The sequence below is a fragment of the Morus notabilis genome, unplaced genomic scaffold, assembly GCF_000414095.1.
Source record: "Morus notabilis unplaced genomic scaffold, ASM41409v2 Scaffold1445, whole genome shotgun sequence".
Taxonomy (NCBI): Eukaryota; Viridiplantae; Streptophyta; class Magnoliopsida; order Rosales; family Moraceae; genus Morus; species Morus notabilis.
Genome location: NW_010362731.1, coordinates 259,192 through 281,852, shown reverse-complemented (window position 1 = coordinate 281,852; position 22,661 = coordinate 259,192). Strand labels below are relative to the sequence as shown.

Genomic DNA, 22,661 nt, shown 5'->3' with positions numbered 1-22,661 from the left:
AGGTTGGGTTGGGGATTGCGGGTTGTTATGGGCCCAACCCGCAATCCGTCCCAAACACTTCGAGCCAGAGGTATAATGAGCCGCAAATTTAAAAATAATGCTGCGGGTTATTTTTTTCGGCTTGGGTTGGGGCGGGGTGGGTTGGGTTTGCGGGTTGTTCGGGTTTATGAACACTTACCAGATAAGAATGCTACACAGGAAATGCATATGATTTTATCACAAGATAAGACTTGAATGAGATTTAGTTGTTTTACAGATTTATCAGTCTCAAACTCAAAAGCAAGATTGTACAGCCATGTATTAAAACTTAAAATTTGTCAATTTTGGATATTAGCCTTTTTCCTCTTTACTTTATGTATTTATTTTTTTTCATGTTTTCTTTTTCTTTTTCTTTTTTGTTTTCGCTTTTGTTAAGTTGGTTTTTTTTTTTTTTTTTTTTTTTTTTTTTGGTTTTTTTTTTTTTTTTTTTTTTTTTTTTTGATGGGGAGGCAGAAAGACAAATTTTGTAGAAGCATGGTGAAGTATAATATTGGAAAATGTAAAAATTTTTGAAATAGACATATAATATTAGACATCAATTATACAACTAAAACCTAAACCTAGCAAACAAAGATACACGAAAGAATTGCTAAAACCCTTCCAGAAAAGTAGGTTGTGCAAGCCCTAAAGGATTTACAGAAGAAGAAGAAGAGGAAGGGAAAAAAAAAAAAAAAAAAAAAAAAAAACTACGTTTACTAACCATGTGTTTAAGTCGAGAAAAATGGACATATATAATACGAAGAGTATGCAACTTTTTCTTCTCTGCAGCCATTGCAAGTGCTTCTTCAAATATATTTGAAGCTGCCACAAAATTTCCCTGACAATATCAGAAATTCAATATATCGGTGATTATCTACATAATGCATAAAGCTGATTATTCATTTTATCTGATGACAGAAATGATGTACCAGACGCTTTTCCATGTTAGCCTTTAATACTATATTCGCTACAAAATTCACATCCAACTCAGCATCACACTGAACAAGTGCTGAACGGGCACCGGTTACATTGCCTTCATGCTCTTTAAACCTGGCATCGAAAAGATGAATGACCGGCACTCTCTGCAATGAACATATGAGGAGACCTGTAAACATCTCCAGTCATGTATAAATCAATCGATTGAAGACATCCTATAAAAAGAAGCGATCAAGCAGGCTTCAGCATGTCATAGAGTTGTCTTACATTTACAGTTACTTAAGGTAAATGCAAAATACATCTGAGAGTTTAGATTTCAGCCAATTTGCCCAGTACTACTCAAGGAATCTTAAGGGACGATATGATTTGGCATTAGAGTAAAAGATTTCAAAAAAAAAAAAAGAGAAGATAAATCAATGGTAATAGGACTAAAATTATAGTTCAAGTGATGTAGCATGGAAGAGTACGGGAAAGACACATGTGCACTGCATCATCAAGTAAAACCAAAAGGTTTGGGAAGTGACTGTTAGGCCCCCTGTTACGTTGGTTTACTCTCGGAGGAAGGGGCGTGGAGCAATTGTACAAGACAAGGGGGTAGGAAATGGAAATATGGGAAAGGAGAGCTGATATGGCAAGTTGGTTAGGAATTTGTTAGCTGGGGGGGGAACGTGAGAGGGGTCTGGGAATTGAGAATTCAGTTATCAGATCTTGGGAGGAAGGAGAACCTCGAATTCTCCATTGTTCTAGTTTTTCCTTTGTTCTTATTTCCATTGCTTTAATTTCCTCTCTTCGGAGAGACAGAAGATTGAATAAATAAAAGTAACTTGACCCTTTTTCAGGCAATTCTTCTTGAATCTATGTTTGTGCTGGCTAGGGAAGAGGGGATCCTAACATTTTGGTATCAGAGACGTGACGATCCATGGGAGAGAACTCCGGTGCGCGACCCTAGCCGGAGGAGGTAACACGGCTGGAACAGAGGATGGATGCCTTTTACGAGGCATTACAGATCATTGAAGCCTTGACCGAACCGCTGCCTAAGTTGCAGGAGGACGTAACGGAGATGGGAGCTCAGCTGGATGACGTGCAAAGGTCGGTACGACGACTGGAAGCTATGCTCCTCAGGCAGGCGGAGTTCTTCGAGAGAAATCCACCACCTCCCCCACGATTTGAGGCGGCTCCGCCAAGGATGCAGGAGGGGCAGCGGCTGGTCCCACACGTACGGCTGGTTTCACCACCCCCAGTCCCACGCGAGGAGGAACCGCGGCGTGTCGGGCACGAGTGGCGGCGGGATTCGCCCCCGGGCCCAGGGGACGAGTGGAGCACCGAGGGCGGAGGTTAGAGTTACCTATATTTAACGGTGAGGATCCCCAGGGATGGGTATTCCAGGCTGACCGGTATTTCGCCGTCAATAATGTCGAGGAGGATGAGCAAGTGGTGGTGGCGTCGGTGCGCATGGAGGGGAGAGCATTGGGTTGGTTCCAAAGGGCCGACGCCCAAGATCCTTTCGGATCGTGGAGGGAACTACGGGCGGCGGTGCTACGGAGATTTGGTCGGGGAAGAGAGGTGGATCCAGTGGAGCAACTCATGGCACTCCGGCAGCGTGGAACGGCAGCTGACTACCGGGACGAGTTTGAGGGAACGGCAGCCCAGATGCGGGGAGTGCCCGATGCCATCTTTAGAGGGGCTTTCCTTCATGGGCTGAGGGAGGACATTCGGCTGAGTTGAAAATGCACAGGCCCGTTAGTCTACATGATATGATGGACTTGGCCCAGCAAGTAGAGGCCCGCAACGAAGCAGCAGAGAGAGTTAGGAGGTATCAGGCGGGTCGTGGGCTCAGGACTGATGCTTGGGAACGAGTTGGGGGACCATTTCAGGGCTCGAATCATTCTCTGCCCTCCCAGGAGAGCCCTCTTCGATCCAAGGGCCCAAATGAAGCGGTGGGAGTTCAAGGATTACGAAGTGGGATGGGAGTAGGGCAGAGGTCAGGGTTGGGGGGAGCTTTGACATCCCGCCGCCTCACTGAGAAGGAGATCCAGCAGCGACGAGCTCGGGGCTTGTGTTTCAAGTGCGACGAAAAGTTCAGCCTGGGTCACCGTTGCAAGAACAGGCAACTACAGGTGCTGATCTTGGCTGACACGGATGGGACGTCCGAGGAGGAGGAGGGCACCATTCAGGAGCAACCTCGGGAGGAGGAGTTGGACAACGGGAGTCTGGATGACAAGGTGGATCTGTCCCTGAACTCCTTGTGCGGTATGTCGTCCTCCAATACGCTAAAGCTGCAAGGCAGAATTGGTGGTCGAGAGGTGGTGGTGTTGGTGGACAGTGGGGCGACACACAGTTTCATCTCGGGAGCAGTAGCAACGGAGCTGCAATTGCCAATGGACCCCACGGTAAGTCACAACATCTTAGTGGGCAATAGGCTTAGTTTTAAACAGCGCGGGGTATGTAGGGCGGTTCAGGTGTGGATTCAGGGGTATAGGGTGGAGGACTTTTTCCCCTTTGAATTGGGAGGGGCGGATTTGGTGCTGGAGTAACATGGTTAAGTACTCTAGGGGAAGTGAGGGCCGACTGGTCTAAATTTCTATTGAAATTTCGGGCGGGGCCAACATGGGTAACTTGGCGAGGTGACCCAAGCTTATGCTATGCCCCGGTGAAGTTGAGTTCCTTAGTGAGGTCGTTGTTGTCGGAAGGAGCTGGGGTGTTGGTGGAAGTGTGTGAACTCTCGGTGCAAGGAAGGGACGGTGACGATAGGGAGGTGCCTGAAGAGGTGAGGACAGTGGTGAGCGACTTTGATAGAGTGTTCTAAAGTCCTACGGAGTTGCCTCCACACAGGGAACGCGACCACCGGATTATTCTACAGGAAGGGGTAGACCCCCCGAATGTTCGACCCTATCGATCTCCGCAAGTACAGAAAGGGGAAATAGAGCGTTTAGTGATGGATATGTTGCCCTCGGGCATCATTCAGCCGAGCAGCAGCCCTTATTCGAGCCTGGTCATTCTGGTTAAAAAGAAGGACGGTAGTTGGTGGTTCTGTGTAGACTACCGCGCGCTCAACCAAATCAAAAACCCGGATAAGTTTCCCATTCCGTTGATTGATGAATTGCTACATGAGCTTAATGGGGCTGTGGTGTTCTCCAAATTGGATTTGCGAGCAGGTTATCACCAGATTCATGTGCATGAAACGGACGTGGAAAAGACAGCTTTCCGGACTCATGAGGGCCACTATGGGTTCCTCGTCATGCCCTTCGGGTTAACAAATGCCCCAGCCACCTTCCAAGCCCTCATGAATAGGATTTTTCAGCCTTACCTCAGGAAGTTCGTTCTTGTATTCTTTGATGATATTTTGGTGTACAGTCGTTCGTGGGAGGACCATCGCCAACACTTGGCCACTGTCCTTAGTGTCTTGCAGCGTGGGAAGTTGTTCGCTAATAAGAAGTGTAGTTTCGGGCAGCAGCAGTTAGAATACCTGGGCCACCTAATTTCAGCGCAGGGGGTAGCGGCCGACCCTTCTAAAATTCGGGCTATCACGGCATGGCCTCCCCTGCGAAACACCCGAGAAGTGCGTGGATTCCTGGGGCTCACAGGATATTACAGGCGGTTTGTGAAGGGGTATGGCATCCTCGCAGGCCCTTAACAGAGTTGCTTACAAAGAAAGGTTTTGTCTGGACCGACGCTGCTTGCCACGCCTTTGAGGCTCTGAAGGCGCCGCCATGACACAACTCCCGGTATTAGCAATTCCGGATTTCGCTAAAACCTTTGTGCTCGAAACGGATGCGTCCGGAGAAGGCTTAGGGGCGGTTCTGATGCAGGAGGACAAGCCTCTCGCGTTTTTCAGCAAGGCCCTTGCTCCTGCTTCCCGTGTAAAGTCTGTTTACGAAAGGGAGCTCATGGGGGTGGTGCTGGCAATTCAAAAATGGAGACACTACTTACTGGGGCGACATTTTGTAGTCCGAACTGATCAGCAAAGTTTGCGGTATCTCATGGGTCAGCGCCAACTTCCTCCCGACCAGCTGCGGTGGGTGTACAAGTTATTCGGCTATGACTTTGAGGTGCAGTACAAGCTTGGAGTGGCCAATAAGGTGGCTGACGCGTTGTCTAGGCGAGGAGACTGGTCGGATGCGGCACTTGGCGCTTTAACCATGCCCCAGGTTGGGGATTTGGAGGCCATCCATTTGGAGCAGCGCACAACGAAGGAGTGGGCCACAACCATTGCTAAGCTCAAAGACGTTGAGTTCGTGGATGGCTATTCGTTACGAAATGGACTATTATTTTTTAAGAACCGGCTGGTCCTGGTAGCCAATTCTCCCTGCATTGCTCGGATGGTTCATGAGTTCCACAACTCAGTGATTGGGGGTCATTCCGGATTCTTGCGTACGTACAAGCGGCTGTCCGCCGTAGTGTTCTGGTGAGGGATGAAGCGTTTCATTCGAGATTATGTGGCACACTGCGAGGTTTGCCAGCGGAACAAGTCCGAAGCACTTTCGCTAGCAGGCCTCTTGCAGCCTTTACCTATCTCGGACTTGGTTTGGGACAATGTGTCCATAGATTTTGTTGGAGGCTTACCTAAGTCCAACGGGTTTGACACCATCTTGGTGTTCGTGGATCGTTTGTCGAAGTATGCCCATTTTTGCCCTCTGGCTCATCCTTATTCGGCCAGACAAGTGGCTGCATTGTTTGTCTCACACATTGTTAAGCTTCATGGGGTTCCACGGTCCATAGTAAGTGATAGGGACCCGATCTTTATGAGTGGCTTTTGGCGTGAATTATTCAAATTGCAGGGCACTAAGTTGTGTACCAGTTCCGCTTATCATCCGGAATCCGATGGACAAACTGAAGTGGTTAACCGCTGCTTAGAGGGCTACTTACGTTGCTTTGCAGGGGATAAACCAAGGCTGTGGTGTTCGTTTTTACCATGGGCTGAGTATTGGTTCAACACGACCTTTAATGCCTCATCCAAATTCACCCCCTTTCGCATTGTCTACGGCCGAGACCCGCCCACCCTTTTTCGCTTTCAAGACACTTCCAGCCCGGTGGCTGCAGTGGAGGACCAGTTGGCTCTTCGCAATGAAATGTTGGATTTGTTGAAATCTCACCTCTTGCTCGCTTAGCAGCATATGAAGAAATTTTCGGATAGCCGACGCCGGGAGCTGAATTTCGATATCGGGGAGTTGGTTTTGCTTAAGCTACGGCCTTACCGTCTTCGGTCCCTGGCTCGACGCAAGAATGAGAAGCTCGCCCCGCGTTTCTATGGACCCTTTGAGGTTGTGGCTAAGATTGGTCCTATAGCGTATCGATTGCGCCTGCCGGATACCGCTCGCATCCACCCAGTCTTTCATGTTTCTCAGTTGAAACCTTTTAAGGGGGCGGCCTCCAAGGTGCAGCCTTTGCCGGAGCAGCTGTCCGCGGACTTGGAATTGTGCGTTCGCCCGGAGGAAGTTCTGCAGACTCGGGTAATCAGGGTGGGAGGACGTGAGGAGCAACAGGTACTCATTAAGTGGCAGGGCCTACATGAGTGGGAGGCTACTTGGGAACCGCTGGCTGCAATTCGCTAACAATTCCCCACTTTCAACGTTGAGGATGGGAGGCGGGGGTGGTATTGTTAGGCCCCCTGTTATGTTGGTTTACTCTTGGAGGAAGGGGCATGGAGCAATTGTACAAGACAAGGGGGTAGGAAATGGAAATATGGGAAGGGAGAGTTGATGTGGCAAGTTGGTTAGGAATTTGTTAGCTGGTTTGGGCGGGGAGGGGGAGCTTATCTAGGGAAGGGAGGGGAACGTGAGAGGGGTCTGGGAATTGAGAATTCAGTTATCAGATCTTGGGAGGAAGGAGAACCTCGAATTCTCCATTGTTCTAGTTTTACCTTTGTTCTTATTTCCATTGCTGTAATTTTCCTCTCTTCGGAGAGACAGAAGATTGAATAAATAAAAGGACTTTTTCAGGCAATTCTTCTTGAATCTGTGTTTGTGCTGGCTAGGGAAGAGGGGATCCTAACAGTGACGGACTCTTGGAACACTAAGAGAAATCTTTCGGAATCAATCCTCTAGGAACTTTGTAAATCCAGTCCACAAATCTCAATTAATAGTACTTGAAGACATAAGTTTAATTTCCATTAACTAGAGAAGAAAAGGTAGGTTTCATGGAACTTTTCCACGGAAAGCAAAAGTAATACAGCTAATAAAAAAATTGCCCAATATCCCTTAGACGAGGAAAACTAGTCTAAGTTTCGTAGGTGAAAGAGGAAGAAGTCATAATTTTCATAAATAGCAAAACTTCTAATTTATAGATAGAACAGACCTCAAGAAAAACCTGTGTTGCTCGGTTGAGAGCATAGTTTGCAATCTCTCTTCCTCCCTTAATTTCCATGAATTCCACATAACGCATCCAAAATTCAGGATAATTGGCACATGGAATCAAACATCTCTCATAGAGTTTAACAACCTGATAAGAAATGTAAGAAAAAACCCATAAAGAGTTTTAAATACAAATGATAACGGAAATGCAGTAAGTGGAGCTTTCATAAGCGCAAAAGTGATTAAAAGCCCACCCAGTCGAAATCTCCTTGCATCTCAACAAAGTCCAGATAGTGATGCCAATTCTCCAATTGATCAACATCAAGAGGCTCAACATGGAAGTAAGACCTCCTTATATTCGTCTCAAAAGTGCTAATTTTTTCATTGAGATCACATGCATCCTGATATAAACGCATTCCGATGGAGAGATATTTTTGAAGTAGCATCTTTGACCTATCCAAGCTGAGAGATGGCTCAAATAGGTCTTTGATAACACAAGAAATTTCATTAGCCCCATAACTTTTAGGAACTTTATCATCAAGCAAAGATTCTGACAGTGAATCCACAAAACAATTGCTTTGAGATCCTAACTCCTTGTCACATAATGCAGCTAACTTCTTAAAACTGAAGAAAATATGGAATTAATGCTTTGCTTACTCCATGGTTAAACAAGCTTGGACAGGAAGATAACTGATAGCAAAACAGCATGCCACAAGCAACAAACCATGAAAAGAAAAAAGGAAAAAAAAAAAAAAAACATACAATGAGAAATAAATAAACAAAGACTACTCACCATTTATATATATATATATAAAGATACTACTGTCTTTTCTGAGATCTATTGGCCAAGATATGAAGCAGTTATTTAGACAAAGCAAGAAATATAACAACTACACCAAAAACATGTACGTAAAAAATGATGGAGCAATCTAAGGGATAATTTGTTAGTCATAATGAGGTGATTTCAGAACTGCCATGCAGTGTCTAAAATGTCACATTGACGATGACGGTCTCAAAGCTGTTTCCTGTCCCTTCCCTCTCCATAAACATCGACATTCAAGGAATCAGAACAAGATCATACCTCTCATAATAACGACGCAACTATCAGAACAAGATCATACCTCTCATAATAATGATGCAACTTTTTGGTAGGAAATCTAAGTGCTTCAATATAAATGTGAGCTAACAAACTCCATTGCTGCTGAGATAACTCGAATTGGATGTATTTGTCCCATAAAGAATGGCATGAGTAATCTTTACCAACATATGACATGCCTCTTTTGAATAATCTGCCAAAATTTTGAAGAGAGAAATATTAGTCAACTTTGAATTCATATTGTTTATGCCCCAGTAAGAAAGCAGATCAAGGAACTAGAGAGCAAGAACAAAGTGGAAAAGTGGGAATAAAAGGTATTGAGTTGCTAAACCAGCCAACCATTTAACATTAAACAGAACAATAGCACATGTGCACATCCACTTAATTATCCACATTAAAAAAGGAAAATATTGGAGAAACTCATAACCCGTAAACATTTCTTTGGCAATTGTCCTCAAGAGAATAACTTAGAAAAATGTGTGTGCATGTGTTTATCATGTACGCATATAGGAACATAGATTATATATTGTCAATTTTTTCATTTTGGCACAGTCACTTTCCCAATCTTCCAAGTGCAATCGACATTTGACTTCACTCCGATTCAACAAACAAATGGTGCTGCTTTCAGTACCCGTCCAAAAGTAAAGTACCATCCCCAGCCAATAATTTCAATAGAAGCGTGATCAATGAACTCAAAGATCCGCCAGAAACTTAATAATGATATTTACAACTATGGGAAATTGGGCGAGAAATGGCCTATGGAGTTTTTATTGTCTCCAGATACCTCGATAGAAAAATTAGATTTAATCCATGTGCAGAGAAAAGCTTGTTCTATCTCTAAGCCCCAGAATATCAAACATTTTCCAAAGTTCAGTTTTCTATAACACCATTCAGCAGAGGAATTTTATGATCTTCTAGATTGTTAATAAGTTATATAAAGTTTAACCTTTATAAACTAATGAACGAAGACAAACGTGAAAATTTGAACCCGATTGATTTTTTCTTTTTTTCTTTTCCTTATTTTTCTAAACACATATCCGGAACATACTTTTGTCATTGACATCCATTGATGTTACCAGATGCAAGAAACGCTAATACACACATCATGTAAAGTTCTTTTTTCATTCTAAATGTTGAATTACCTGCGTATATCAGATGGATCCTCAAAAGTTAACACACTAAAGTTACAGTAGTCAACCCAAACAGCAACAGAATATGTTGCTGACTGCACAGCTCTTTCAAAAACTTCAACTACCTCATCAACAGCACACAAGCGCATCTTGTGATCAGCATATCTTCTCCAGTATCCATGGCACAAAGGAAACTCAGACAAGAATGAGTCATAAACTAAACGAATCTTCTCTACATTATCCTGCAGTAACACCCAAAAAAAAAAAAGAACAGCATAAATTTCCATTGAAACATACTATCTACCTATGCGCACAGGAATGCAATAACTTAGTAGCGAGTGGCAGTAAACCAGATAGATTAGTCAGCCCTCTAGGTCCTTTTTGCCGTTAATTTGGAACGCCAGATTCTTACCGTTAATTTGGAACGCTAGATTCTTACCGTTAATTTGGAACGCCAGATTCTTACTCAATGTTAAACCCCAATTAACATACTGAGATTCAATTGGTATATCCCCATTTACATATTGGAACGGGCTAAAGTAGTTGTCTTTGGAGTTAAACTTGTGTGTGAACAAAATATGACTTAATTTAGTTGAGCTTTCCTGAGCTTTCTAAGCTTTCTGTTTCTTTACGTAAAAAGGTGGGTCCCCATCAAAAAAAGAAGAAACAAAATGCTTCATAAACACTACCCTGTAAATTATTAAATAAAGGATCCCGAGAGATTTTCTTCAAGGTTCAAAAATAAAAGGTTGTGATCCCATTTTATGATATTTCATTTACACCCTTTTGGTTTTCTTTCTCTCTTGCCACAATGTGATTTGTTTCCAGACGCAAACTAGGCCTCATAAGTCATAACTTGCAACAAATTAAACTATGAACATTCATACACTACTTTATGAATTCCACCTCAACTTGTATGGTTCCGATGCCATGTTCAAATCACAGGCCTTATACGTCTTAGGACTAGATTTTTTTTTTTTTTTTTCAATTTTTATGGTCATGATCCCATGATATCGGAAAAAACATGCTATGAGGCACCATTGATACTAAGCACTACAACTAACAAAGAGACCCATCAATGGGTCCCATGTCGTAGGACCAACCTTCTATTCACCGATGCCCTCTAGCATTCTTCATATAGAAAACAGAACTAAGAAATTAAGGGGAAAAAAACGTGACTCGCAGTTATCAACTCCCTCCGAATTGAAAGACGATTTTCATAGAAGATTGAGAAGAAACAAAATAGAAAATAAAAATTAAAGGAATGCAGTAATTTAGTAAGTGAGATCTATTGGACTTACGGGACACGTTCTCTCGATCCTCGAAATGAGCGAAACCCATTCGTCAAGGCCTAATGAACCTTTACCAACTAACTCATTGAGTTTGAGCTCATCAAAACCTGCTAAAGAAAAGGAAAAAAAAAAGAAAAGAAAAGAAAAATCCAAAACCTTGAGATAAGAAAATCCAAGTTAATATCTTTATCAGTACTATTCTTAGAAAAAGAACCGGTAATGAACAAAATAGAGATAAACAGGAGAAAAGTATCGTGGCACAGAGAGAGAAGCTTTCAATTTCACCTGAAGAATCGGAATCCATAGGCTGAGCCTCTGTTTCAGAATCACAAGTTTGAGGCTCCATTGATAATTAAATCGGCAGACGAAAGAAAAGAGAAAATTGTTTCATAGGGTGCCGGGAAAACCAGAATTGTGAATTGCAGGGGAAGAGAGAGAACAGAGAAGACAGAGCCACTGCGAGAGCGCTAAGTGAAAGTCTGCTGTCGTTTCTCCAAGAATACGACATGATGTTGATGGATAATTCTAATGATAACAACAAAACGACATGTCGTTGTTTCTCGTTTAGTAGTTTCCTGTCGTTTAAAACGAAACAAGTATTGGCTTTATGGTAAAATAAAGCATCAGAGACGTTTGGTTCATGAATTAAAATTATGATATTAAAATTATTTTTGATTTATGTATATTTTTTATGAGAAAAAATACTATAACGAACCATAAATTATAATTCAAATCGGGGTACGAATCCTCCAACCAAACAACCCCTTAATTTAAGACTTATTACACTCACACCATTTGTGTTTTACGAATATTATAGCGATACTCCCGTAATCAGAATTAATTCATTTTTAATTTTTAAAAAAATTATATTGAACTGGCCATTCAAGTTGACTATTAATTTTTTTTTGAAATACTAGAAATACCCCTCCAGGTATGAGAAAACATTTCTAAGCTACGTATAATACTAAAACTGTAAATTTTCCCCTTATTTAATATTAAGATCATCTCTAATATAAATATAAATATTAATTATATATTTCACATCAAAAAATTTATATGGTCATGAACCTCGTCAGGAATTCTCTAAACTAAAATTGTTGTCTAATGACACTCTTTTTGCGATGTTTGTTTTTTCTCTTTTTGGAAACCCCGACGCAGGAGTGGATAAACTCTTTGTAAAAAAAAAAAAAAAACGACACAAATATGAAAATCCGTATTGTTATATAGGATGGCGATGCAAGCATTGTGAGCAAAGACAGATGTGATACTTCTAGTTAAAATAATAAATGGTTCGTTTGTTTGTACGTTTAAAATTATGATTTTAATTTTATTATGGTTTTTTTTTCGTACAAAATTTAAATCAAAAAAGTTTTTATTAATGATTCTCTGTAAAATTTAAATTCACAATTAAAATTACTGACTTAAACACATGAATTAAATGAGTCAAAAATATTTATAATTTTTTTAATTTTTTTAAAAACTTATTTTGTTTAAATTTATTATATTTCTATTGTCAAGAACAAATTTAACTTGCACGTTTAAATCGTTAAAGAATTGACATTTAACTGATAGAATTATCAAACTGTAATTTCAAATAAGCTTAGGATCAATTTTATGTCATTTTCAATTGTAGGTTCAAAATGAGATGATCTATAGGGTTGTTTTTTTGCAACAAAACTCAAAAAATTATTCGAGTTACAATTTTATTTAAGTTTATGTTTTTTTTGTAAAATTTGAGTTTGAACTCGAGTTTAAGCTCGAGTTTGGGGCTAAACTTGAGTTCAAATTTTCCCTTCAACTCGAGTTCATAAACTCGAACTCAAGTTAATGAACAATATTTTTTCTATTCTTAAAAATATCATAACTTTTTCGTTTTAATTCTTATTGAGATGATTTTTTTTCTATGCATTTATAACGAAAAGACGAATAAAACCTCACACATATACCTTATTAAAATTTTTCATCACCATTGAGATATTATTAAAATACTATCTTAATACAAATTTAAGTTTTGACCCACCCAAATACAAATTTAAATTATAACTCAAATATGTACATCTAAACACAAACTCAAATTATAACTTTAACTCAAATTATAACTTAAACTTAACTCAAAATCATCACTTAAATCACTCTAAATCAAACATACAAAAGAACAACCCCGTAATCTTCGGAGTAATTGAACTATTATGTACAAAAAACTATTGTATAATCCGAGAGGAGATGACGTGAAAAGAGAGAGAGAGTGGTGGGTCCCGCAGAAAAGAAGAGAGGAGATGACGTGAAAAGAGAGAGAGAGTGGGGTGGTCCGTCCCGCGAGAAGAGAGAGAGAATGGTGTGGGCCCCACGTGCAAGAGATGGGAGTCTTGTATGTTACTGAAAGAGACGGAAAAAGGGGACCACCCTTTGACTTTGGTGTCATCTTTATTTATTTTAAAATGATCTGTGATATGATTTTATCCGTTTTAACATTTTTTTCGCCTAATTTCTAATATTGTTGTGATAAAAAAATGCTATAAATAATTTTAAAAACTTAAAATAAATTAAAATTACATTAAAATAAAATAAAATATACAAAATAAAATAAAATCACCCTTTATTATGTACCGCATAACATTCATAAAAAATAAAAAAATTGTTTTTTAAATGAAAGTAAAAAAATTTGAGAACCGTTAAAAAATAAATTATTTATAAATTATTTAATTTTTTATAAATTGTTTTATAAATAAACTATTTATAAAACTTATTATATTGTTTATAATTTTTTTCTCTCTTTTACTTGAGATATTTTTTTGTTTTTATCTTTATTTTTTTATTGATGTTTTTAGTTTTTTTTTTAAATACAAATTTTATTTTAAATGAATTAGGCGGATAGTAGTTATTAACCAGTAGAATTGTCTCATTCTGAGCACCTGCCTGGGTTCTTAAAATATGAGAATTTTTATAGTGCGTTTGGTTTAAAAATTCGTGTTATGATTTGAATCATGGTTTGTAATTTATTATAATATTTTTTCTTAAAAAAACACACGTAAATTGAGAATAATTTTAAATCATGATTTTAAATCTATCAACTAAACATCTTCTTAAGCTCTGTTTATTTTACCAGTTTAAGTTTAAAATTTGAGTTTTATTATAATAAATTTTTTTTAAAAACAGTGTATCTAATTTTTTTATTATAGTAAAAAATTATCATATAAAATTATATTTTAATTCAAATTTAAAACTCAAATAGTGAACTAAACGTACACGTAATTATAATAAAAAAGTTAAATGTAATTTTTTTAAAAATTTTTTAGTTGTAATGAAATTGAAATTAAAAATTCGAATATAAAAGCACCAAAACGGCAATCTAGATTCTAGATACTTTCTCAGACTCGACTTCTCTCGTACGACACGAAGAAGAAGAAGAAGAAGAAAGGCAAAAATGGCGTCGCTTTCTCTCACATGTAAACCATGGCCGAACACACTCTCTCTCTACAGCAGAAAGACTCCTGCTTTCTCTCTCCGTCGGCAGGCCGAGCGACTGGACTTCGCTCCTCGAGCTCAGACCTCAAGCTCGCTCCGATACAATCCTCTCAGCCTCAGGTCGGTAATTTTCCGATCGATTTATCTCATTTCTGATCACTTTTGGAATCTCGACGCAAGGCGAAGAGGTTCTTTAATGGAGGATTTTTGTGCTTTGTTTTGACAAGTTTGACCTTTTTCTTTTAGATTTTTGCTTGGAAATGAGGGAATTTTGAGGGGGATGAAAACGAAGAAGAGAGGTAGTAGGGGATCCGGTGCCGTGTGTTACGCTGCGCCTCTGTCTGTGCGGCATCTCCAGTGGATCTCGACCGTTTCTTCTGCGTAATTTCTCTGATCTTTCTCTAACTATGGAAGACGTATCAATATTTGTATCAAATTATCAAATGCATAATCGTACGAGCATATTCGTGGCAATATCTTTTTTTTTAATTATTATTTTTTTGAATAGTAATTATAATAATTATTTTTTAGGTTGGTGCTGGAAATTTTTTTCAAAAAGATTAAAGTTCTTCAACATGAAGCAGTTTAGATTATTATCATTGCTATCATTATTTTATTACACGTACATATATTTATTTGTGTGTGTATTTATTCGACTTAATCGACTAGATATCTATTAAAAAATAATCCATTAGAGTGTGTATTCGATTTGAATTAAACAATTTGTTAACCGTAGCTCTCCTGTTCCTTTTTCGTGATTTGTATTGGGGATATGGATTTTGAAACAAGGTGACTTGATTTTTCTTTTTTGAGTATTTTGGGATTAAAATCGAACTTTGAGTGACTGAGTTACTTTACTTATTTTAGATTTAGGTATGAACCTTGCAGTAGTCCTCATTAGTTTGTGGGATTAAACTATCAAAATAATGGGAGTAACTTGTGAGCAAGTATGAACCGCCCTATCCTTATCCTTATGAAAAAAGAGTGATCCCCGTTTAAGATTATGGATTTTTTATTTTTTTTCCCTCCAATTACATACCCTTTTTTCATTTTTGCAAAGTTTGCATTGCTTGTTGTCTAATTGCATTTAGAGTAAACCGTTTCCTTCAACAGTCATTATATACACTTCATTAATGTACCTATTAACGAAGTCATATACTCTATTGAGAAATGATGGATATGTAAACTATGCATTAATGGATCTTCTAATTCATATTCCAGGATTTTGATGCTTGCCAGAGGCACTGCCATTAAGAAATCCTTCATCATTCCATTATTTGCGATACAAGCACCAGCAAGCGTCATCGCATGGATTAAGTACACCTTTTAGAAATTCTCCTCTCCCGTTTTTGTTTTCTTTCAATGAGATAAATCAGATCAGACCATGGTTTTTTATCAGGAAAAAGAAAAGTATGTTGAATTGAATTGAGTTTTCCCTGTAATTATTCCAAAAAAAAAAAAGAAAAACCTGCAAGTATTATCATGTGGATAAATTTTGATTGGATTTATGCCTTGGTAAATTTAGGTTAGTTTGTATTACAGGGGTGAATATGGTATTTGGACTGCATTCTTAGCTCTTCTCGTTCGCCTCTTCTTCTATATTCCTGGTAAGTTGACCTGCCTCATTTACTTGTTTATGTATTTGGCATTTGCATTTCTTTGTGCCTTGCTCTGACTTTGACTTAAGATATTTTTTTGTTCCTTCTTAGTAATCCTAAATTGGGCCTCTCATGTTTTCAGGTGAGCTTGAGTTGCCATTTCTAGGGTTACTGTTAGTAATTGTGGCGCCTTATCAAGTTTTGAACCTAAGGTAAGTGTCTCGTTTATGACTAAAGAGACCAATTTTTGTGAGGCTTATTTGTGTGCTTCTTAGTTTTTTGCCTTTCTCATTTTCTTCGTTGACAGGGGAACACAAGAAGGTGCTATTATATCCTTGGTGATTGCAGCGTATTTGGCTTACCAGCATTTCTCACGAGCAGGAAGTTTGAAGAGGGCATTTGACCAAGGTGCAATCGTTGCCACCTCAGCCATCGTTGGTATCACTGTCGTGTCATTTTTGCTTCTAATTTAGTCTATTGTACATACGTAGCGAGTTCTATTATGTCAATATAGCAAGGTATTAGCCCATGTAGCTAGGAAATAACCATGAGAACGGTCATGATATTCTAATGTTTTATTTCTCGTGTGAGATGTATTTTCCCCTTTTTCTGCAAGAATACTATCAGATTTTATAGATAATATTAAAATGTGACATTTTTTTTATTGTTTTTTAATATGAGCAAGTGCCTCAACTTGTGCATTTTGCATTCACATTATACTCCACGTATGGAACAGTCTTCAAACAATCAAACAACTAATAGTTACCACAAAGAAAAATAAAAGAAGTATAATGAATGATCGGTTGCTTTAGTAAAAGCATTCAATGTTAATTGTATTTGAGTCATAGGATGATACTACGTTATTATAAAGCATAGGAAAAAAAAAAAAAAAGAAAAAAAGGAAAAAACATTGCCACCTTTGTGATAAAAATGCCACCTTTGTGATCACAGGACAATTAACTTAACCCTGTGGTTACATTATTGCCCGATTTCCTTACGCTACCTAGCTGCATTTCACCATTCAATCTTCATCTGTTGTTGTTTCTTTCTTTGTTAGCGGAAATTGCCGTTCATGTTAAGGTCAATAATATAACTATTAACTGATATTTCAAGATTTTTTATTATTTTTTATTTTTTATTATTTTTATTTTTTTACTTTTGGTCAGTTTTTTCCCCTCTGGAAGCCCATCTGTGTTAGTTAGTCAGTTAATTAGTTATTAGCTAGCTAATTTTAAGTGCCTCTTCAGTAGAAAATTTGTCTAAAGTCTGATGGGGATGTATAATAATTTATTGAGCTATTGCTGCATAGAGAATAACGATGTGCCTATGAGTACAAGAACCTATTCTTTCCTCTTCTGTTTTCTCCCTAGGGCTTCTTAGTCTACTAAGAGGTATACATAGATAAAGTATATAGTAAATAACTCAAATGGTAAGAATGAGGCCTTGAGAGAACATAATAGCTCGAATTCTCTTTGCCTCGTTGAATTTCAACTAGTGTGCTGCCAAGTGAATGATCTGCCTTCTCTTGCACAGAGAATAACTTGGAGTAGTTTCTTTCTGTTTACTGCTAAGTTGCTGCTATGGCTGACCCCAATAGACCAGCTGTGATGAATAACAATGTTCTGCAGTAGGAGATAGAGACAGCTGAGCTGGGGGTACCTACAGGCTCTGAACCGTAAATAGAAGATCCAGTTGGTGTGTCAAAGGTTGGAGTGGTTGGAACTACTGGTGGTGGCATCATAGGGGTGGGGTTGGCGGATGTAGTTGTGCTGCATTTGCAAAAAGATAAAACCGTAAATATTGGATTAGATTTTCTTTTGCGTCTTTTGACATAGAAATGATGATGGAGGCCGTCTTGAGAATTTACCTGGGTGCCGTTCGTGGTGATGCATAGCGGCAGCTACCGTTACCTGCAATAAAGAGACAGATAGGTTGTTTAGAGCTTGATCTAAACCATATCCGTTCAAGGCAATGGAGCACAAATAGAGTGATGGGACAAACTTGGGACTTTGAAATCGTATTGGGAAGGGTAGTTAAAAAGCTGGTATTCGATCTAAAAGTTCTGGTAAAAAGTTGAGAAGTTAAAGGTGGCCTGTGGCCATAACATTCAGCAAGAGCTCTGCAGTTGAAAAAATACACACTTTTCTGATGGGCAGTTTAGTAACATTGTTGTTAAAATAAGCAAAAGTTGCCTTTTGGAAGGATTCTTTGTGAAGTTGCTTCCGGGAGCAATAAACCACAGAGGTAAGATCTGAATTCCCGTTCTAAACGGATACTTGAATAACATGTCCGAATAATAAGAACCCGTTTTCAGTGGAGGATCTTACTTGGGTCAGTGTTGGTAAGTTGAGCTGTTCCTCCAAAGTTGCAGCTGGTTGGAATCGGGTTCTTTTGGAAGTAATCATTGAAGGCGTAAGAAGCATGGTCACGGACCGTGTTTGGGTTGTAACAGCTCGCCCCGGATTGAAGTATAGAACAGTCTGCACCTCCATAGCCACAAGCATAATCAAGGGCTACCTGTAGAGCGGTGTCTGAAGCTGTTGGGCTCGCAATACACCAACTGCCACCAGATGACACGGGAGTTGTGGTCGGTGTTGTTGGAGTTGGTTGTGTTGTAGTCGGTGTTGGTGGGGGTATGGTTGGTTGTGTCATAGTCGGTGTTGGTGGGGGTATGGTTGGTTGTGTCGTAGTCGGTGTTGGTGGGGAGTTGAAGGTCGGTGTTGGCGTAGTTGGAGTTGGCGTAGTTGGAGTCGGGTTGACAACAGGAATTGTGTCCAACTGGTCGGTGAACACTGAATCTGAAAAAGGTATCTGATCTTCTTGATTGCCCATAACCTCATATTTCTGGATTGCTTTCGGAGGAGGCTTTTCTGCATTACTTGGACCTGAAGAAACTAAAAAAAAATTGCAAGTTCTCTTTATTTCCTATTTCTCTAGTGAGAAGATGTTAAGTAGTTGGTAATATTGATATGATGTCTAATTGTCATATGAAACACCAGAAATTTGCATAAATTTTTTAAACCTTCGCGCGTGCGTGTATGTATGTATATATGTGTGTATATATCTATGTGTATATGTGTGTGTGTGTGTGTGTGTGTGTGTGTGTGTGTGTGTGTGTGTGTGTGTGTGTGTGTGTGTGTGTGTGTATATATAATATACATGTTGCCGAAATTCAAACGAACAATCAAAGATGCATATATTTACTCTGTTATCGCTTTTATTTCTGAGCTTCACAGAATGCAGATCGATTCAATTGACATATTGAAATTAGCAATATGTTGAAGTAGAGCTTAATGTTAATAGAATATGAATATCATGATTCATAAATAAAATTTTCTGAGGAGAACATATTAAATTACAAGCTTATGTTCAAGGTATTTCTAAACAATTGAAAACGACATTTCAAAAGAGAAACAATTATAAATGAAGGGCAAGATCTGAAATAGTATTCTCCAATTCTCCATTTCTTTTTTTCCCAACGAGTTTCTGAACCAGAAGTATTTATGTTCATCCTATTATTAATATTCAGCATTGGTGCACCTCTTTAACATATCCAGAAAATTGAACTCTTAATATTACCGTTTATTTCCCATCATAGAAATGGAATTTTGAAGATGAAACCAATAACAATATGGAAAAAAAGTATGCATATAAAAACAAGAATTTAGTGCCAAGAATGAACATTTTGTGAACGTGATATCAAACATCCAGGCAAGAACCAAAAGCTTTTAAGGCAACGCAAATCACCTGAAATGAAGAGAAGGCACAAGAAAAACAGAGGAAAAACACCCATCTCTTCAAGCTTCTTCTATAATAACTTGGTGCTGAATTGTTTTGTTTTTTTCTCAAGTTTAGAACTATAATGGAGAAGCTAAGATATTATACTAAATAAGGGAAGCACCAATGGTGTTAATGCAAAGAAGATTTTTTTTATCTTTATTCTGAGTGAATTTATTAAATATTAATCTTTAGGAATCATAGCTTTCTTGGATCGCAGAGAGAGAAACATAGAAGAGAGAAGTGAAGAATATAAGAAAACTTGAGAAAGGAGGAATTGGATAGTTGGGAAGTGCAAGCAAGAGAAGGTGCATAAAGAGAAAAAAAGGTGCATGAAAAGGGAAATGCCAAACAGTGATCTGTTGGGAATGTAATCTGATGTTTTTGGCTGAGAATGAGATTTTCCATTTGTTTTATGTTGACACTCACCAATGTTTGGCACTTCTTACTTTCTCTGTTTTTATGGTACTAAATCAAAAGCTAAAGAATTTGGGGTATGAAGAGATTTCACTCTTTGTTAACATCCCGTAGTTTGTAATCAGGAATGTTGTCCCCTGGTCTTTTTTATCTTATTTTATTTTATTTTATTAACTCCTTTCAGCTTCTCAAATACAAAGTACACAACAATTTGAAACCTGCCCAACGGTTAGCAAAAGTAGATGATTCCTTGTAGACAAAAACTATATAATAAATAAATAAAAGGAATACATACAAGTGTATATGAACCATGCACAAAGTTTTCTGAGTTGCCCAAAATGGTAACAATTTACTCATCTATAAAGGAAGCATATATAGCTTTCTGATTAGACTAGTTGGCGTAATGTGCACAAATGGGATATGGGAACCAACATTCAGATTTATCTTCTCAAAGGCGTTTTGATTCAGCCTAGACATACCCATATGGAAAAACTCCCCTTGTCTCCATAGCCATGTTCATATTTTACGTTTTAATTTCTCCTTTTTTTAAATATAGGTTATCTTCTACTCTCTCTCTCTCAATCAAAACATACTTGAATCTTTTCTAGAACCCTTTGGCGAAGGATATGAAGATTTATGCCCTGTCATAAATACTGTTAAATTTCTGCTTTTACTCTTGTTATTATTCTATTCTCTAGAAAATACTTGTATTTGCACTTTGGTTGCCAGACCTTTTACAGACTCACTCTCCCACTTTGATGTAACACTTAGACTATTGTTAGAAAATACTATTACTACAACTAAATAAATTTACGAAAATTAGGCAATCTACCCCTTTAACTTAGTTCTTTAGTTTTACCTTACCTCATAGAATTCTACCATTTGAGTTCGATATACAGTGAAAGACAGTGGGGGTAGGAATTGTTTGGTATTGTTTTCATTTATTTTGAAAATGTTTTTGGACGTCCTTTAAGGCACAAAAACGTTCACTATCTTTAAACAATGTTTGGATAGTAAATACTTTGTAAATGAGAACGAGAACAAAATATAGTGATCAAAATGGTTTTTGTTAAAGCTATAAAAAATGATTGAAACTTGTTTTTACATTGTCATTTTCATTTTCTAAACATACCCAAACAATTTCAATCTTTTTATACCTAAAACACTCTTTAAGAAAAAAAAAATAACAAAACGCATTTTCAAACAGTCTCAATATCATTCTTAAAAAATTCTTATTTTCATTTTCACACTCAAAACAAAACTATTTTGAAAACGCTACTAAACGGGCAGAAAGAGCATAAATTTTTATGCCCTTTTTATGAGAGGGTGTTAGGGCCGTTCTTGGTTGGCAATTTTTGTTGGCAAAAGGTTGTATGAATTCAAAGAAACAGGAAATTCCATTTTGGGTTAGCTACACCAAATTTGGAATGATTTTCCAGATTTGGACTGATTTTGCTGATATTGATTGGTGGCTGATTTGGTTGACTTCGGCTGATTGATTGGCTCTGTTTATGGAAAGAATCAGTGGAGGATGAACTTGCCTTGTACAGGGTGATGATGCGCTGGATGAAAATCAGTGAACATGATTCTGAAAGCGGGTGTTGAGATGTATGGTTTTTGAGTGAGAAACATTCTGCAGAAAAGGGTCTGTAAAACATGTGTGCTTGAGTGAACGATCTTCAAGATTGTTCCTTGGTTGTCGAACGTTGTCCTTTTGAAAGGAAGCTTTATAAAGACGAGTGGTGCTCGCTGAATAAATCCTCTAAGAAGACTCAACACAACGGTGATATTGTCAATGAGGGTGTCTTTGAGTGTGTAAGATCATCTTAGTGCTTGTAATCTTTTAATCTTAATGGAATGTTCACTGTCTGGGCGTAACCCCGCAGATGTAAGTGTGCGCACCGAACTATGATATCAATTCTTATGTCTTTTACGTTTCTACACATTTATTCTCTGCACAATTATTTACTGGTTCCTGAATCCAAAACATTCAACAAAACATCAGTGTTACAATAAGTGTTATAATACTTTTTATAATACCCGCGTAAAAACAAACGCAACAAAGGGCATTCCTCTAAATTTTCCTAAACATTTTCCCAATACATCTGAGAACCAAACCATTGGACTGTTGTAATCAAGAGGCATAACTTCTCTCTCTTCCTTTATTAATTAAGAAGTATCATCCTATACAATACATATGAGAACCAAACCATTGGACTGATGTAATCAAGAGGCAGAACTTCTCTCTCATCCTTTATTGATTAAGAAGTATCATCCTATATTGAACTCAACTGGGCTGATATATCAGTTTTCTTCTTCTTTCTTTTCTTTTTTTTTTTTTTTTTTTTTTTTTTTTTTTTTTTTTTTTTTTTTAAAAAAATTTTTTTTTTTTTTTTTTTTTTTTTTTTTTTTTTTTTTTTTTGCAAAAACAGTTTACTATTATTTTGGATTCTCTGAAGTTGTTCTTCGAGTTCACGATTAGCTTACCTCGATACTTTTTGCCCTTTAGTATCGGGATTAAGGAACCTAACAAACTTAGCAGCAATTTTAAAAGGAAAAGAGGAAAAAAGAAAGCACAACAACAACAACGACAAAGTTTACTTAAGGACAGCCAAGTCTTTTTCATCCGAGTTTTTATGACG

The 22,661-nt window shown here is 38.2% G+C and overlaps 3 protein-coding genes across 4 annotated transcripts in view; 1 reads left to right on the top strand and 2 right to left on the bottom strand.

Annotated features, from left to right (window-relative positions):
- Positions 1–11,108, bottom strand: part of LOC21393938 — a 15,943-nt gene extending 4,835 nt beyond the window's left edge. Inside the window, exons 1-8 of the mRNA XM_024168567.1 lie at positions 11,048–11,108; positions 10,772–10,869; positions 9,483–9,712; positions 8,366–8,533; positions 7,499–7,868; positions 7,249–7,392; positions 948–1,100; positions 740–856 (exon numbers count right to left, since the gene is read on the bottom strand). Of these exons, the coding sequence (XP_024024335.1) occupies positions 740–856; positions 948–1,100; positions 7,249–7,392; positions 7,499–7,868; positions 8,366–8,533; positions 9,483–9,712; positions 10,772–10,869; positions 11,048–11,108 (1,341 nt within the window). The remainder of the gene's footprint in view (positions 1–739; positions 857–947; positions 1,101–7,248; positions 7,393–7,498; positions 7,869–8,365; positions 8,534–9,482; positions 9,713–10,771; positions 10,870–11,047) is intronic.
- A 3,027-nt stretch (positions 11,109–14,135) lies between these two features.
- Positions 14,136–16,500, top strand: LOC21393937 (cold-regulated 413 inner membrane protein 1, chloroplastic). The gene is made up of 6 exons (XM_010102691.2): positions 14,136–14,347; positions 14,474–14,608; positions 15,449–15,544; positions 15,770–15,834; positions 15,968–16,037; positions 16,133–16,500. The coding sequence occupies exons 1-6, from the start codon at positions 14,187–14,189 to the stop codon at positions 16,296–16,298; spliced, it is 693 nt and encodes a 230-aa protein (XP_010100993.1). The 5' UTR covers positions 14,136–14,186; the 3' UTR covers positions 16,299–16,500.
- A 572-nt stretch (positions 16,501–17,072) lies between these two features.
- LOC21393936 (PLASMODESMATA CALLOSE-BINDING PROTEIN 1) lies at positions 17,073–19,646 on the bottom strand. Of its 2 annotated transcripts, none has more exons than XM_024168584.1 (4): positions 19,573–19,646; positions 18,153–18,719; positions 17,693–17,735; positions 17,073–17,594 (listed from the first exon to the last, which is right to left on the bottom strand). In XM_024168584.1, exons 1-4 carry the CDS (start codon positions 19,616–19,618, stop codon positions 17,393–17,395), a joined length of 858 nt encoding a protein of 285 aa, XP_024024352.1. In that variant the 5' UTR covers positions 19,619–19,646; the 3' UTR covers positions 17,073–17,392. The 2 variants fall into 2 exon arrangements, with proteins under 2 accessions (XP_024024352.1, XP_010100992.2); XM_010102690.2 differs by having other exon boundaries at positions 18,153–18,710; positions 19,573–19,628.
- Positions 19,647–22,661: the final 3,015 nt, after the last annotated feature.